Here is a 17,659-nt window from a genome sequence, read left to right on the forward strand (position 1 = left end):
CTCAGAGCTACGATAAATTGTACCCCCATTTTTTATTTTATTGACTGTTTTACAAGCAAAGCAAGCGTTGTTTTGAATGTATTGCAATGATGGTAGAAGTCTCTCTTACTTCAGATGTGGACTTAGAGCTCATTCAGTTTTTCAGTGACCTGGTGTGCTGGTTTAACTGAAAATGAGTTAATTTTCTACATGCAGTTAGAAACATTTCTTTTTCATAGCTAGCATGATCACTATTTGGACTTAGTTTGAGAACAAGCAGATAACACCCCAGAACAGAGTTAATGTTTTTAATTGCTCTGGTCTGAGAGCCAAGGACACTCTGAGTGCTCTGCCCACAGGTGTGAGGCAGCAAGGAAGTGGGGCATGGATGGGGCAGAGCTTGACTGACATACAGACTGATCAATAGGAGTATTCCATCCCATTGGCGTCATACTTCATATTTAAGGAGAGTTGGGATATTCTGGTCTCTCTGTCACTTCTTTGCTTTCTTTGCTTCTTATGTGGGAGCCAGGGAATTCTGTTTGGGGCATTTAGTTCGGCCTTTTGCCATCCTGACATTTTGTACAGGCCTCTGGGCCTTTCTGCCTTTTTCCTCTTTTCTCTCTTTGGGATCAGCTGTTCAGGACCAGTTGCTGCTTCCTGGGACTGGCTGCTCTGTGTGGACAGAGTTCATGAAGAATTGCCTATTTCTATTACATATATATAATTACTAGTAGTGTATTAGTATTTTGTTATTTGTATTAAACTGTGTTTATCTCAATCCAAGTTTCTCCCTTCCCTTTTGATTCTCTCCCCTATTTGGGCGTGGGGAGGGGAGTGAGTGAGCAGCTATCATTTTTGTATTGCTAGCTTAGGTTAAACCATGACACCTGGACTCCAGCCTTGTTTCTGGATGCCAAAGTTGGTCATACCATGGAGGTTCCAAATGAGAAGAGAACTAGTGCATTGAGCGTGGCACGGGCAAAGCGGTCCTGTTGACTACAGTGAGATTATTCTCAGGAATAAGGGCTGCAGGCCTGGAGCTCTAGAGATCAGCTACTAGAATCATATTTTATGGAGCCTTGTGGTTACCAATTCTAAAAGTGATGTTTTTCTAATATGAGGGAGATGGTAGCTACAAGGCTGTGCTTGTAACTTGCATGCAAGAAGTATATAAATGAAGCCTTGTTCTGTTTGTGAATGCTTTACAGTTTTTCTAATGAGAACTTGTTTTTCTTAATGTTTCTTTCTGAGTCTCGGGTTTTTTAAGGCTAGCGAGACTATTAGATTGTCTAGTCTGACAAAACAAGATGTAAATTATTATTAGGCATAATAAACTCTTTGTCTAAAAATCTTTTTCCAGGAACAGATCTGATCTTGACTGAAACATCAAGAGTCAAAATCCACCGTTTCTCTAGGCAATCCCTCCAAGTGTTACCAATGTTCTCTGATTAAAAGCAGCATATTACTTATCTACAAATTTGCCCAGTCTTAACTTTCAAATATTTATTATTGTTCCTTGATTCATGGTTTACTTACCTGTTTTCCTCCCTTAGGCTAAATGCAGAGCAAAGTTGGAATGGGAGTTGTCCAAGGCAGTTAACTGGTTTTGGTGGCCACAGGAGAGAACAGTGTAGCCTTTCAAGTGTATCTTCTCTAGTCTCTGTGTGGTCCACAGTTCTGGGGCAGATTCATCCAGCTTGCTATCTTTTATTTGGTAAATAAAGAAAACACTAGTTGAGGCAAGGTCCCCTGCCAGAAGGAGCGTCTATGGGACATATGCATAGCTCAACACTGGGAGCCAGGGCAACTTCTTTTAGGAAAAGGGTGTGATAAAGGCAGATGATAGATAGAACAGTAGTAATCATCCAACTCTGTTCAGAATTCTAAAGAGCAGAATAAAATAAATAAACCAAAAGAAACACAAATAATTTAAGTGAATCTCAGGATCTCAAGCTATGTTGTTCTTATTGTAAATTAGTTTGAAGTGAAAGCGAGCAAAGTCAAGCACTGAAGCTGAGTAAAATTCAGCTTGCAGTGGGTTCTTTGGGCAAGATTTTGTAGAAGCTTATTGAATTTGTGTTCATATATTATCTTTATTTTCTGAAAATCTCCCAGTTGGTGCAAACAAATGGCACTATAAAGCCTTTGCTGAAGTTTGGAATGTACAAATTAGAGTGTCGCTTTAAATGTTTGGCTAACAATCTTTGAAGGAAACTCAGCCACAGAAAAGATGAAAACCTGGCATTTTAAAGTTTCAGATATATAATGGAGAACTAAATGAAGAACTTTTTTACATAGAAGATCTAGAAAGCTTTGCTACCAATCACTGATGAGCGCAGCTTTCATTGTAATTCCTAAAGCTATCTTTTTTCCTATGTTGCCACTGTTTTTAAAAACCTTACAGTAGGATGTATGTCAAATGTTTAAGTGAATTCTTTTTTCTGATTCCTTGTGACCTATTTTTTTTAAATTAAAAAAACACCTGAACAAATCCAAAATGAATTCTTTCTTCCATAATCAAATACTTTGCATGCCTTATACAAGCATAACATTAGAGGTAAAGGAAATGAAATTCATGTATTCTGAATGAGAGAATCTCAATTTATACCTTTTTTTTCCCCCAGATTATACAAAAATCAAAGCACAGGGCCATTCATGTGTAGATTTTTAATGACGGGTCTCAGAATGACAAAGAAATTGAAGTGTTGGATCAGTCAACACTTCAGACATTTAAGCACAGTGGTTTGTAAATTCATCACTGTAGTAACTCCACGGAAAAACTAGTTTGTATCAGAAACAAATATATTGCAGTAACTGATTCAGTTTCTAGTACCACCTGTCCGTATCTCTCTGTATTTTCTTTTTAATAACAGCTCTTCATCTCTACTATTCACTAATAAAAATATTTTAATAAGAGATAATACTGTAATCCAAATGCCTATAGGTGCTTGAATCAACTATCTCTGCCTATGTAATTGCTAACACTTTGTTCAACCCTTTTTAAAATTGCTATTAAATCTCATTCTCATTTTCTGTATTAACAGAACAAGAATTCATTTTTAGTGTACCCTCAAAGCAGTAATGAACATTGTTAACAAGTAACAACAATGCCCAAGGGGGAAGATTTCAAAGCCGGTCTAACCTTAAGGCTTTGCTATTGATGTACTACAGAGTCATCAAGCCAAGAGCTGTTAGAGCTAGTCCATTTGGAGAGTTCAGCTGAATATTTCTGCTTAATATATTGGAAGAATTATAAATGGTTTAGGTGATGACCTAAGGAGATGAGAGAACTTTTTTTTAATAGCTTAAGAACAGAGGGGCAATGTAAAAAAAATAACCGTACCTCCTGCTCATTTTAAAGTATATCACATTGTGCTTGTGTTCTGATGATTTTGCTTCCATAACGATTTTCATAAGAGGTTAATGAGAAAACATTAACAAGACATGCAATATTGCACATGGGTAGGGGAGCTGAAACATAGTTATTTAGTTATAAACAAACAATAAATGCTACTTTTTAATTGCTTTTTCAGAAGCAAAATTCTGCCTTCTTGAAGAAATATTAGCTAGCTTACTAAATGCAGAACATTGTCCTTTTTTATTTATTATGAATAGCAAAAATAAACTTGTCTAGAGCAGTGGTGCTTCACTGATTTCAACTGACTGCCTTCATCACAATACATCTATCAGGACCCCAAAGGTCCTGTAAGTCCTGTATGAGTTGTATTGTAGCAAAATGATCTTGAGTGCTAGAATTTGGGATTGAGCCTTTAGGTTAGCTGAAGGCAGCAGAAGTGGTTTCAGGAGTCTCTGTTTGGGATACAAATTAAGAGGTTCAAGAACTGTGTATTACAGCAGTGATAAAGATTAAAACTATTTTCAATGCACTTTTTGAGGTCTTGGTTTCATTACTGTGAAAAGTATAAGGATGCATTTTAGATGATGGTTGAATGTTTCAACAGAGAGCCATTCATACACTGTTCCAAAATTTGAAACTCTATTGGGGAAGCAGGGGTAGAAATGTTCTTGTGTTGCAGTTCAGTTTGTCTATGAAATGAATGCGTAAATTGTTGTCATTTAGCTGTCTTGATTCACAGCACTTGGTCACACCATTGCCCTTTCCTTGGGTATAAGCTAAAGGTCATCATGTCCTAAAACAACTAAATATGAACAGACAAGTTCAATAATGTCAAAGCTCGAAAATGTTGACAATCTAAGAAACGTGCTCCATTTTTTGAAATAAGGGGGGGAATACAGGCACAGTCTTGCTGGTTAAATAGGATTAAATAGGATTCAGTTCCATGAACTATGTGTTTTTCATTTTAGAGCTGGGTTGGATGTTGCTTTTCAGTAGAATAGTTGGTTTGTGTTGCAGGAAAGAACTTTTTAAGAGGGTAGTCTAACAAGGAACCTCTTATAGGATTTTATTTAATGTTTGTTTTTAATTCTCAAAATGAATTAAATAAAGGTGAGATGTTGAATCTGATAGCAGGAGGACAGAAGTTTGTACAAAGCATGAATGAAGGCTTTATAGGTTTTTGTCCACCCCTCCTTCCAGATTATTCTACACTATACTGTGCACTTCACTCTCTTGAGATGTCCCCCAGCTGAGAAGACATGCATTTGAAATGCCGTATTATTCAGTTTATCAACTAAAAATATGGCTTTCTCCTGGGCTGTTGCCTAGGGAAATTCATTCCCCATGCTTATTTAGTCAATGTCTGTTTTGCAAACACTGTAAAAAAAAGTGGTTGATCACAATACTGTAAGGAGCAACCACATCTTCCAGCACATTTCTCAGTGACCACTGAACAGATGTAAGATGGTACAGATCCTTGGACATCATGGTATGCATGTATTTCATATGGTTCAATTGTCGTAATTCACTCTTGGAACCTCAACAGAAGGTTGAGAGCTATGTTTGAGGTAGAGATTTCCCGTTCTTTTCAGGATAAGTACTCTGTTATAAAAAGTCTTCCCTGAGTGCTCACAGAAATTTTTGGGAGGCTCAGTCCTCAACAGGCCTTTGTGGACTGTCAGTGACCTCCAGTTGGTCCGTGACTGCTAAATGTCCAAACTGCCTATGTTATTTTAACCTTTACTTGTGGACTAGACATATTATCTGATATCTAAGCTATAGATAAGCAGCAAGCTTGAACCTTTCTTGCTTAGTGGCTGTTTGACATTTTTTTGTATTTTTCATTTAGTTGCCTCAATTTGTTTTGTCATTTTTTTTCAATAGGGAGCAAAAGAGAAGGAAAAACTTTCCCTAGTTCTTCTTTGTCATCACGGGAGTCCAGTTATGTTTGAGCTGTTCGCTATCCATGTATCCTATTTCTTAAACAAGTGTTGCTTTTCTGATACATTATTTCATACATAAAGCTGACTTGGTTTTCCTTGAGCTGCCTGCCACAGTTCTACTCTGGTTCACACAGACCCTTGTTCCTTTCTCCCTGCTGGATTTAGTCTTCTTTTGAAAGAATGAATGGATATGAACTTCAACTGATAAATACATGCATTTGAATCTGTGACTGATTTGTGGCTGGATTGTTTTTGATGACTTTTATCTGTAGTTGATTTGCATCTATTTGGCTCAGACTCGCTGGGGGTAACACATAGAATAAATGAATAAATAAATTTGAGGAGGAGGCAAAGAGACAATGCATGAATGAATGGATGATAGGGAAAGAGAGGGAGACTAAACAGAAAGGGATGGAAAAATGGTGATTAAGAAGTACAGAAAAATAAGGAACAAGCAGTGATCAAAGAAGAGAAAAGAAATAAAAAGGATTCAAAACTGGAAAGAATAGAATGTCTGAAAAGAATAGGAGGAGTAAAAAAGAAATAACTAAAAACTTGGTGCCTGATTACACCCAAAAGAGCAGAAATGAGTTATTCTTAATTATGTGAAAAGGCACCAGTGAAGGGAAGAGTTTGTATGGGGAACCAGGGGACAACGTCTAGGTTTGTCCAAGATTCAGCAGAAAATCTTGCCCATCTAATCAACTCAGCTGTTTGTTACAGGGCTTACGTACGCTGAACTCACATTAGCAGTGTCTCTCTACCTTTTGCACAGCTCCATGTGGAATAGTTCTGTAATGAATCCTCACTTTCTTCTTTCAAGCTTGCTGGTTTGGGTTAGCATTTCTTTGTGCTCTCCAATCTGACCTTCGTTCTTTTATCAGAATATACAATTAACTAAAAAACTAAGCACCAGTAACAAGACTTTCTTAGCGTAGTCATTGAAGCCCCCTTGTTTTTTCACATCCACTTCCATGTTCCTTCATGTTATCCCTTGCATCTCAGAAGCTCTGTTAGCACCTGCAGGCAGAGAGACCCATCGTTCAGTGTTACACATTACGCATGTACTGCACAGCACAAATAATATGTAGCATGAGTCTTTGATATGGTGACCGAGGAGGGAAAGCCTTTGTTGCCACATTACCAACTCTCAGGCATCTGACTTCTATTTGGCTTCACCTGAACTCCTCTCTATTCACAAAGCAGCAACAACTGCTGCTTCTCCTGCCCACCATGTTTATTTTCTCCACTTTTTATTTCTGAGGTCAGGGGAACCTCCAGGCACTGCCAGTTTGCCTGTTTCTCTCTGCTTTTGACCTCTGACCATTAAACTCTTACTGTAGTGCTTAACTTTAAACAGATGACTGTGATTATAAGTATTCACATGCTAATAATCAAGTATGTGTTTAAAGTGCCTTGCTGGTTTAGTTTTGAAGAGAAAAGCATTCCCACTGTGTGTCTACTTTGCGTCTGTCACAGAAAGAGTTTTTAGTCTTAACTGGAGCTTCTAGTTGCTAATGGACAGTACATGGCCATCGATATGTATATTTTTATATTGACTGTAGTGGCTCCCCAGAACCCAACTGAGAGTGGACTCTCACAGTGCGAAAAAGAATTTTGTCATTCCCTGTCCCCAAAACCTCACAGCCTGTGCAAACAAGGCAAACAGCAAGAAGATAAAGAAACGTAAAATGGTAGCACAGAGACCATCATATCAAACATGATGTGAATTTCACAGTGATTGATGCATATTATCGATGGAGATCCTTGTATGTCTAAATCATCTCAGGAAAGGAAAGATTACCCAGTGGCTTGGGCAAACCGTGAAGACTGACTTTTGTTCCTCGTTTTGAATCCCTGGACACACAGGGAAGCTTGGACATTTCTCATAGTGACATCTGTCATTCATGCCCTGGGGAATGAGTCACAAAAGTTGAGATGACAATTCTTGTCTTGAAATATATCAGTGTGCTAAATAAAAAATATCCATCAGAAGGAAATCATATCAATCTGCAATGGGAGAAGCTTGGGGAAAATTACTTATTTATTGATGATGTTTCTCCTCTCTTTCTCTCTCCCCACTCCCCCCTCCCATTTTTTGTTTGTTTTTACAGCAGTTGTATGCTGCCCAACTTGCTGCGATGCAAGTGTCTCCGGGAGGCAAGATACCTGGCATACCCCAGGGTAACCTTGGTGCTGCTGTATCCCCTACCAGCATCCACACAGACAAGAGCACAAACAGCCCTCCACCCAAAAGCAAGGTACTGTACCGGGCCCTGCAGCATCATGTTTCTGACAACGTGGGTACTTGCATGTAGGGCTGTGGGTATTTTTTTCCAGAAGGGTATCTGTGTGCCTCTCAGTTGCAGGCAGCAGGATGGTTTCCTGAAATAGGAGAATATTTGTAGTGCCGTTTTTCCAGTGAGAGGAGCCCAGCACAGTAACAGCGAACAACCATTCATACACAACCGCGTCAGTAACAGACACCACCTCAACTGAGGTCCCATGGTTTCCCTTGCAGTGTCCTAGCTGCCACACTGCTGTTTCTTCCATATTCAGTAACAGGTAGCAGACCAAGGTGACCAGCTCCTATTTCAACACACAACTGTTGTTTCCTTTCAAGAACACTGAACCAGTGTCAGGTTAGAAGTGTGCCAACAAGAGATGGGACATCTCATCCACAGCCACATCTGGTCCTGGGGTTCAGTGGGACTTGTTCATGAAGGAACAAGTCTCCAAAGCAATGTCTGTTGTGTTGTAGAACAGGGCTTGTATCTGTCCATCAGGCAATGGGCTCCGATGAGTAATACTGGTCATAGATGGGCAATTAGGTCCATACTCATTTAAGAGATCAGATTACCTGCATGTAGTCACATCTGTATAATACTGCCAGTGTGTGACTAGTTTTACCTGGAACAAAGACACAGAATACATTCAGGGAAAGAAGATCAGCTCACTGTATGTCACAGCTGAGCAAAAGGTAATGGGTCAAAATTGAATGGCACATCTTACGTGTTGCAAAACATCTAGGAAGAATTTAACTAAGGAACACAGGGAAAAAGGAGTCCCATTTAGGTGACAGCAAAAACTTAGTAAAAATGTGTCCTTTCTTTTTGTCAGTGTCCTCTAGCCTGCTGCCATGTCCTTTATCATGTCAGAAAAAATTCCTTGAATTGACAATAGCGTCTTGTTTTCACCCTAACAGTAAAGAAGCACAGATTAAAAATAACCAGACAAATAAATAATACCATTTTTCAGCTCGGTGAGATACATGTTCAAAGAATAAAATAGATGGTGTGGAAGTAGTAGCTTTTGTGTTAATGAATCAAGCTCTGGGTCGATGTTTTCTTTCTTCTCTCCTCAGTTCAGACTTTCTGACTTCCTGAAGTTTTTCCTTGCCTTGGCTTCTTTTATATACTGTAGAGTGAGGAATCACAAAGCCATGCAGTGCTTGATGATGGGTTTTGGGTTTGTTTTAGTTTTGTGTGTTGTTTTGTTTGTTGTTGGTTTTGGTGGGGTTTTTTTGGTTGGTTGTTTTGTTGCTGTTTTCCAAGACGTCATGTCTATGGTTAACAAGAGATTTTTTTGTGCATTTTACAAAAGGTTTTTGTGTGTGGCTAGCAGCTTGCTAGATCCACTGCACTTCAAATCCTGGTGTTGTTTTTGGATCTCTTGTGCACAAGCAGAATGTCTGATGAGATCCAAGGGGACACAATATTTATTTTGTGGCAATTGTGGAATTAGAAGGCATGCCGTATCTACCAGTAACATCAAGCATAGGTGTCTTACTGGCAGCTGTCAAGATCAGCTCTGTTCTCCCTTGTGTTTTATTGCTTTTTCATATTTGTAGGTGTTCAGTGCCTTTGGCTTGCAGTTCTGTAGGACACAAACAAAACTTATTTGCAAATTGAAAAAGAAAAAAAAAAGGGCCACAAGGAAAGGAAGGGGGCTCCAAAAGGCTGTAAAATTGTGCAGCGTGAGCCCTGTGATGCATGCTGTTTTCAATCTGCTGTGTGCCAGTTGGAGGCTCGGAGAGAGAGAGAGAGAAAGAGAAAGGATAATGCTGAGAAATGATAGAGTGGCTGTGACCTCCAAGCTCAGCCTGGAAATCCAAGACATTGATTTCACTTAGCATTCCTGCTGAGAAATCCGGCGGAGTTCAGTTGTAATAAAAGAACAAGATTCTGTTCTAATGGTAATGGCGTATGACAGACATATCACTTTGTCTGTCCTCAGCACCAGAGAGAGGAGAATTGGAGAAAGGGCACCTGACCTGCCTGTGGTGGTGTGCGAGTGCTATACTGAGCTTTGAACTCCAGCCTGGAAGCACAATTATTTATAATACTAAATGATAAAGAAACCTTTATAGAGCCTACAGTAATTAGAATAAAGCTTATACAGTAGTGCAGTGGCCTGGCTCAGAAAAAACACTGGTAAATCTGTCACAGTGGCAGAAACTGAAGCTTATGTGTTGAAACTAAACACCTTTGTTTGTGTCTGTGTGGACCTTCCTTTGCTGTTTCAAAGCTTGTTTGTGTTCAACAGCTCCTAAAGTTTAATGTGTTTGCTGCTTTATTTACTTTTTTAAAATTTAACCTTTTTTTTAGCTGTTGTCAGGGAGTATCTGTCTGAGTTTCACAGCCATTTTTTAATATGTTTTTTTGAATCCTCCGCAGCAACTTGGTTCTTGAAGTTAGTCCGTGGTGGTCTTTCTCACTGTTACTGTACGTCAGACTTCCACGGATGAACAGTTAATGCCTTAGACAAGCTTTCAATAGATGCTGTTTGCTGAATCTCTATTTTCAGCCCACAGTTTACACTGGCACGGCTTTGGTAGTACATTCAAGTGTTTGGAGACAAGGAGACAGCCTTACCTGAGACTGTGTCAAGCTACTGGCAAACATCTAGGTCAGTTCTGAAAAGCTGTGGTTTTTTCCCTGTTGTGTAGTGTTAAAGTTAGTGTGCTGCTCTTTGCAAGGATTCTTCAAAGTCGGCCTCAGCAGCAGATGGAACAACTGTTGGCTCTAGCAACGCTGAGAAGCATCAGGGGGAGTTTGCCAAGGATCATCCTTTAAATCTAGTAAGACTTGAACACATCACTGAAACTCCTCTAAGACCTTGGCAACTCCTGTGTTGGCAAACCTTTTATCAGTGGCCCTCACCAGTGTTTGAACATTGTGCTGAGCAGGCTACCCTGGCATCTCCTGTTGTCTCACTCGCCTTTCAGCAGATGTGACCTGGAATAGTCAAATTCGCTTCCTAGGTTTCTGTACTGTAACTTTTAAGAAGCCACGAAGTAGAGATGCCATTATGCTGTGCTGTACACATTCTGTCAAGTTTTGGTTAGGAAACTGAGCTGGTGTCGTACATTCTTCCAAGAAGAAATCTGTGCCAGAAAAATTGATTTAAGAAACAGAGCTAGTGGAGCCTGTCCAAAAGAAAATGCGTGTGTCTTGCGGAAATGGATTTTAACACAGCTTCTTCTTGAGCAGTTTTAAAAACAGCCGGTATGCTAATCATACCATTCAAATTTACCAAGGCCTCCTCCACAACCCATTTGAAAGGCAACTATCTTTGAAGTTTGCCAAATTGTGCTGGATTTCCAAAGTCTGTCTTAAGCACATTCTGCCTTTGATCGTGTAAATGCTTGCATGCTGCTCTGTTGGGTGTTCAAGGTGCTTACACGCTCCCAAGTAAGTAGGAGAGAACAGGCACAGGTGCAGATAAGGACTAGGCAGAATAACCTACCAGTCCATCTTGTGATTAACTTCAAACCTCTTGCTTGTACAAGGCCATGCAGGAGATTAAAAAAAAAAAACAAAAAACAAACCAAACAAAAAAAACCCACCCCACAATATTATAGAGAATAGATTGATCTTGAACAGTGACCTTTACCATGGTACCAGGATTCTCACCTGGTAGGTACAGTCTTCACTGACTTCAGATGAGGTGCATTATACTCTTGAATAAGGACAGCAACATCACCCTCACTTGTAAACAGACAGGGCCCTGCTCATTCCTGCCTTTGTTCCTCGCTTTTTATGTTAGACATATAAATATAGCATCTAGTGCCTGCACGGTGCAATATCTTAGCTCTTTCCATGTAACCTTTCAAGTACAGTAATTCTGGAGTGAATTTTCAATGTAGCTTGTAAATGTAGCTAAATGATTCCCCATATTTAATGGAGCACTGTGCATTTCCTGTAGCATCTGCTGAAAAACAGGAGCAATTCAGTGTGAGATGTGACAGGAAAAAATTCCTGGGCACTTTTCTTTTAACCTTGTTTTGACCTCAGCCCTAACCCTACTCACAGTTGTGTCTCCATCAATGGCAACAGCGCATCATAGATTGTCCAGATCTTTTGTTGTTGTTGTTCTTTTCAAATACTTCTGGCAGTGATGTTACTATTTGCTCAGCAGTAGCACCTGGGAGTTGTGACAAGGAAAGGAAATGTGTTTCAGACAAGCCAGAAACAGCGCTAAGCGTTTGGATATACACAGTCAGATCCTCCTCAGCTGCAATATCCAGACAAATATCAGTGTGAATCCTTATTTTCACATTATCGGATCCTCTGATCGCCAGAGTAAACATTGGACTGAAGATTTTTCGTTTTGCCTATAGTCAACAATAGAATTGCCTTTGAAAGACTTAGAGCTTGCCTCTCTACTGCAGCACAGATTGACTTTAAAATGGCCAGAGACTTCAGGGAAACTTCTTCAATTTTTGAGGAGCATCTGCTGATGATGCTATGGTTGCTGCCACATGCAGCACCTGTGTCTTGCATCCTGTTTATAGTATATGAAGGATAGTAAGGGACCAACAGTGTGTTTGCTCCATTCTCATCCAGGCAAGGTAAGCCTGGACACAAAACCACAACTGAGTCACTGTTGACTTTCTTACCAAGTACATCCAGTACCAGGGACAAAAATAAGGAATAAGAGTCTTTGGAAATGGGCATTTGAATTCAGACATGCCACAGGCTATATTATTAGGAAAAATATGTAAACTATTTACTATGGGGAGATGGTTGGAGATTTTCCTGTCCCAGTCAAACCTGATGATGAGTCTATACTTAGCAGTTTCAGTAGGAATGCTTTCTTGACTCAGAATAAAATATGATGAAAAAAGTGAAAAACATCTAAAGCGAAGAAGAAAGAAAAAGGCTCTAAAATGGCCTGGTAATAACAACACTCATCTGGATGGTATTTCTGATTCTACTTTGGGCAAATTGTTGGCTTGAACTTAATTTCAGGTGACTGCCTTGAGCAGCCCTGTTCACTTGGGTGTATTTGTTTCCATTTCTCTCATTTCTCTCTTTTGTATGATAGTGCAAAATGCGAACATTTCTCCTGGGGAGATCTTGGGGAAAACATTAAGCTGCATCATCTTACTTACTACATAAAGCTATGGCTATTGCAGAAGCCTAGCTGATAAGTAGACATACAGATTCCTTGTACCCTCAGAGCTGCTGCTTTTGAACATGTTAAAGTATTTAATTTCAGCTCTAATGATAGAGGCATTGCTGTTCAAATGCAGAAGGATAATGGTGTTTTCATAACATTTTTGATTTAGTGATATCAAATATTTTTGGAAACATGAGCTAATTGTTCTGCACAGCACTGTGAAGTACTTCAGCTAGAAAGAGGACAGCAGTGTGATAAAGATGACTGATTGTGGCTGTATGCAGGTGATCAAAGGGCGTGACTGCTTGTACTAGATGGGGCCAAATTATTTTCCCTGAAGAGCAGAGAGGAGGAACTTGTCTGAAACTAACCCATTGCATATGTTAGGCCTCGTATACTAATGGCAATTACTGTCCTCTTTACTGGTTGAAGAGCTCAGCAGCTGCTGAATGCCTGCCCAAGCAGCAGGAAATTAAGGCATTCTTATTTTCATTAAAGAGAGTACTGAGAATATTTTAGAGTGAAGAACAAGAGTTTTCATTAAAGTGATGCGAGGTGCACCATCCCTGCTAGAATGTTGAGGCTGTGTTTACAAAAGCTTTATCTCCAAGATTTGGAAGGCTCTTTTATTTTTTTGAATTTCCAGGCTGGACACAATTCTTTACATGCCACTGATTAAAAAAAAATCTTGTAGATCAATCTAGTAAGATTTTCAGCACTAGAATAACAGTGCTAAAATATTATAAATCAGTAAATTCAAAACATTTTTCAGTGCTTGCATTTTCCAATCCCCTTGTCAGTGCATTGAGCAGGTTAGAAATAGCTCTAAGATAATTCAGGAAAAATTTATAGTATGGATACAGTGATGTATAGGAATCTGTAAACCGAGACATCATCTGCTTTCACTGTGCTGTGTTACTTGGTGCTGTGCTACTTCTGTAGTGTCTGTGTCTATTCTTAATAGAGACCTTGTAGCTAATTATCTCTTTACCTGGAAGCCTTTTCCCTTTGCTGCCCATGCTTTTAATCCCAAACCACAAAAGGTGGATCTGGGGACAGAATCTCTGAGACTGTTTTCCTCTTCGTTGTTCTCCTTCCTATTCATGATATCCAGGCATATAAACAATGACTTTTTAAACCATTTGCCAGAGCACAATGAAATGATGTGTTTCGGTGAAACTTCTCAAGATGCTTTTCCAAAATAAGAGAATGCTCCGAACAATACAAACAATGTTAACTGCAGTATCTAAAAAGCAGCAGCAGTAGGGCTTGTACAGTATTGTTCCTGCCTTCCACTCCTCCCTATTTTCCTAGAAATAAATTATAAATACATGGAGGGACTCCTGGAATGCTTTTTCAAATTAACTCTCCACAGCTCTGTTTCTTGATGTCATGTCTCTCTGGCAAGAGCCTGTGTCGCAAGCAGAGTTGCCAGCCACTCAGCCCTTGTCAGGCTCAGTTGGCACTTTTTATAATGAAAACTCAAAAGAAAGCAGAGCAAAAAGCAAAGGAGGGAAAAAAAGCCCTCTGAAATCCGTGGTCACACAGTGAAAGTGAGACACGTGAATTAGGCAAGACCACTGCATTTCTGCAAGAGAGAGGTCTTCAGAAATCAGACAGGTAACAACAGAGATGTGAAGCAAAGTGGTAATGACCAATGTGCAATGTGTGCTTCTTACTAGTTCACTACCGTTCCTTGCTGCTAGTTCTTTCCTTACCTGGTATGAATAAATAAAAAACTTACTATTTCCGAAGTGGGAAGGTTGGTGGGGTGGGCTGCAGGTAGTAGTTTTCATTCCTTTTGGTTAAATGATCCACATCATTGGCTTAATACTGAAGACCAAGATACTAAACCAAACACTGTTGCTTTCAGGAGGCAGCTACTAGAGCGAGGTTCAGTTAAAGAATCCCTCAGTGTTCAGGAATGCTGGAACCTAACATTTTGTTTCTGCTCTACATCTTACTCTGTGACTTACAAATACTTTAATGCTGACTTCTGCAGAAGCTTTTTGACAGAACTGCCCATCTAGTGTCACTTAGAACAAAGAGCTTGGATGACAAAGAGCAGCATTTTGCAAGAAGAACCTGAAAGAGTCCCAACCAAGTAAACAGTGTCACAAAGTCTTTTTTTTTTATTTTTTTTAATGCCACTAAGATAGCTGTTGAGCTGTTGTTGCCAGCTGGCCGTGCAGTCCTAAGAATAGCAGTAAAAGGGCTTTAGGAGAGCGTGGAATCTGGAGCTGCATAATGAAACAGAGAAAAATTAGATTTTCCAGGTTGCAATGGTTTTTGTTCATCATCGTCACGTTTGGGTGGGCTTGTTCTGTGGGTATAGTTCGAAAATATTTAGGAGAGGGTCTTTCTGCTGAGGGAGGGGAACCAAATGTGAGGAGAAATAGGCGAAGTTCAGCTTGGGATGTAGCATTCTTCACTGGGGGCTTCCGAGTATCACAACACTACAGAGACGAAGGACCAATATTGGCTCAAAATTAAATACAGATAACAAACCAGCCAGTAATGCCAATATGAGATTAATTTTTAGTTTCCTTCTTAATATGAAATTCCTGTAAATTAAGGTCATCCTTTATTAGAGAGATTTATTTTTTAGACTCCAAGCTATTAGACTCTCAAAATCAAGGAGTGTATTTGTTCCAGGAGCACAGGCTTGTGCAAAATACTACTACTGTAGCAATGTACTTATTTCATGTTTTAAGAGACAGCTCAAAATGGAGCAGAGGATTCTCATTCTACCAGATACTTCTAGAAGGGCCCCAGGTGTTTCGCTTCAGGAATTAAACCTTTCCTTTTGCAGTTTGATCTGAAATGTTTGGGTATTTTGTGGCATGCGTTAATAATCAAAACTAAACTGTATAGGCTGCCTTGGCATAGCTATCTACTCGACAGCAATGTAGCCACCTTTTACCAAATGTAGAACTTCTTTTCAACACAGAAAGTAAATTTTTGAGGTAATTGAATAAAATTCTAATGTGGTCAGTCTAGCAGGTTCCAGAAACTGCTTGCTTAATCTGCAGAAGGGTGGTTTGCTTCCACATTACATGCTAGGTTTGAAATTAGCTCCTCTTGAAACATTCAGACAGAACTCAATTCAAACTAAGCATCAAATAAATATATTTTTTCAGTAAGTATTTCTGTATACCCACAGATGAATGATTATCATATAACAAGGGAGCTCTACAAATTTTCTAATCTGAAACATTTTAATATGTAATCCCTGGTAGCTGTGGATAGCTGAAGAAAAGCAACATTTTGCAGCAGAATGGAGAAGGAATCTGTTTTGTTTTCAAATTCAAAAAGACAGTTTCTTATAGGTTAGTATTAACTTTACGTGAAGTGCTTGGCAAATATTTCACTGAAGTTTCTCAGGACTACACATTTGTTGTACAGAATGCAGATGGAATTGTTTAGTGTAAAGTGAACTGGTGCAAAAGAGGGTTTCCGAGAAATTATGTGGAAATCCTCAATTTAGAATACACACATTTTTTTAAACAGTGTGACTACATCTTGTGATTTTATAATGGAGAGCTTCCTTAAGGTCCCAGCTCCTAGATTCACGTGAATATGTGAGAATCTCATTTAAACAAAAAGCTTCAAGCTGTCATGGCTGAAACTTATCAGTTGTTATAAATGTATCTCAAAGGCTTAGAAAGCAGCTAACAAAATGAATCTGAGTGTTACTATTTTAATCAAGTGGGATTAGTTTTCAGCCTCAAATCATAGAAGGCTCCATGTTGGCAATTTTGCTAAGGCATAAATATTTCTCAGCAGAATTAGACTTTTTACTGTAATATCTGCCAGTGAAAGTATCCAGAGAGAACATTCAAGAACATCCAAAGAACATCAGAGGCAGGCAAGCTGGCCCAACAAACCATTTTGGTTTTAGATGTAATTTGACAGGATTTAATACATGAAACCAATTTAAAATTTTGGTCTTGATCGTGTACCTTTATCCACTGATGCTGCCAGACTATAAATTCAAATACGTACTTGTAGTACTAATGAGTATAGTTTCTGTTTATTTCCTTTCAGTTGCTGCATTTTTCCTTGCTGCTTTTAAAAGAAAGACAAGCTAATACCATGACTGGTAAAAAAAAACAAAATAAGTCTTTGATAAAAGATTACTCTGTATCTGACATGCGGAGCACATGGAGGGGAAGACTTTGATGGGAACACTGGAGAGAAGGCTTTTCAATTTCCAATCATGATGTTACAGAAAGAATATAACTTCGAGTGTTTCATAAGTTATTAGTGGTTCTGAAACTTTCTTTGAGTAGATGTGCCAGCACCTGCAAGTAGATTTAAAACAAGGGGCCATTCCTAGGAGCGATGTGTGGATGGAGATGTAACACGTGGGTTCATACAGGCTTTTGGCTGACATGCCAGGCAGTGACATGTCATGTCATGAATCAGCCACATCATGTTACATGATTTCAAGCTAACAGAACACAACAGGAGTTACAGAGGGACAAACACAACCCAATATGACACATCTATGGGAAAACTGGCACAACAAGCTTCTTAAAGTTGAGTTTCGGGGGTACATTTATTCGTCTCCAAAATGCTTCAGAGAAAACTATGAGACAGCGTACTGGGAAAGGGAGTAGTGTAGTGACAGACTTACTAAAGCAGCTTTAATTCAGTGTACATTTAGGAAGAAAACATACGTATGTAACAATTCTGGAGAGTATTTTTGTTGTGTTGAGTTCTTATGACTTTATTTCTTTCCAAAGGTAGTGCTCTCAGGGCTGCAGTCGTTCCAGGTCAGTGATTATTTTTTATCTGTAGCCATGCTAAGAGCTGTATATACTTCAGGTTACAGCTCTAAGTTAATGTATTTTGAATTTAGTTGTTGGTTGCCTCAGTAAATCTTGAGTCATCCTAGTCTAAACTCTGTTGTTTTTTCTACTTTGCTTGTGGATCAGAATGATCCCCTTTTGCGTATGTTTCCAATATT

The 17,659-nt window shown here is 39.2% G+C and overlaps 1 protein-coding gene across 21 annotated transcripts in view; it reads left to right on the forward strand.

Annotated features, from left to right (window-relative positions):
- Positions 1–17,659, forward strand: part of SOX5 (SRY-box transcription factor 5) — a 657,930-nt gene that overhangs the window by 589,252 nt on the left and 51,019 nt on the right. For all 21 annotated transcript variants that reach the window (XR_011741632.1, XM_071815743.1, XM_071815738.1 and 18 more), the window contains one exon: positions 7,398–7,544. Coding sequence is in view for 20 of the 21 variants with exons in the window: in XM_071815743.1 (XP_071671844.1) it covers positions 7,398–7,544 (147 nt within the window). In the remaining variant the exon portion in view is untranslated. The remainder of the gene's footprint in view (positions 1–7,397; positions 7,545–17,659) is intronic.

Source organism: Patagioenas fasciata, chromosome 1, assembly GCF_037038585.1.
Source record: "Patagioenas fasciata isolate bPatFas1 chromosome 1, bPatFas1.hap1, whole genome shotgun sequence".
NCBI classification, from domain to species: Eukaryota; Metazoa; Chordata; class Aves; order Columbiformes; family Columbidae; genus Patagioenas; species Patagioenas fasciata.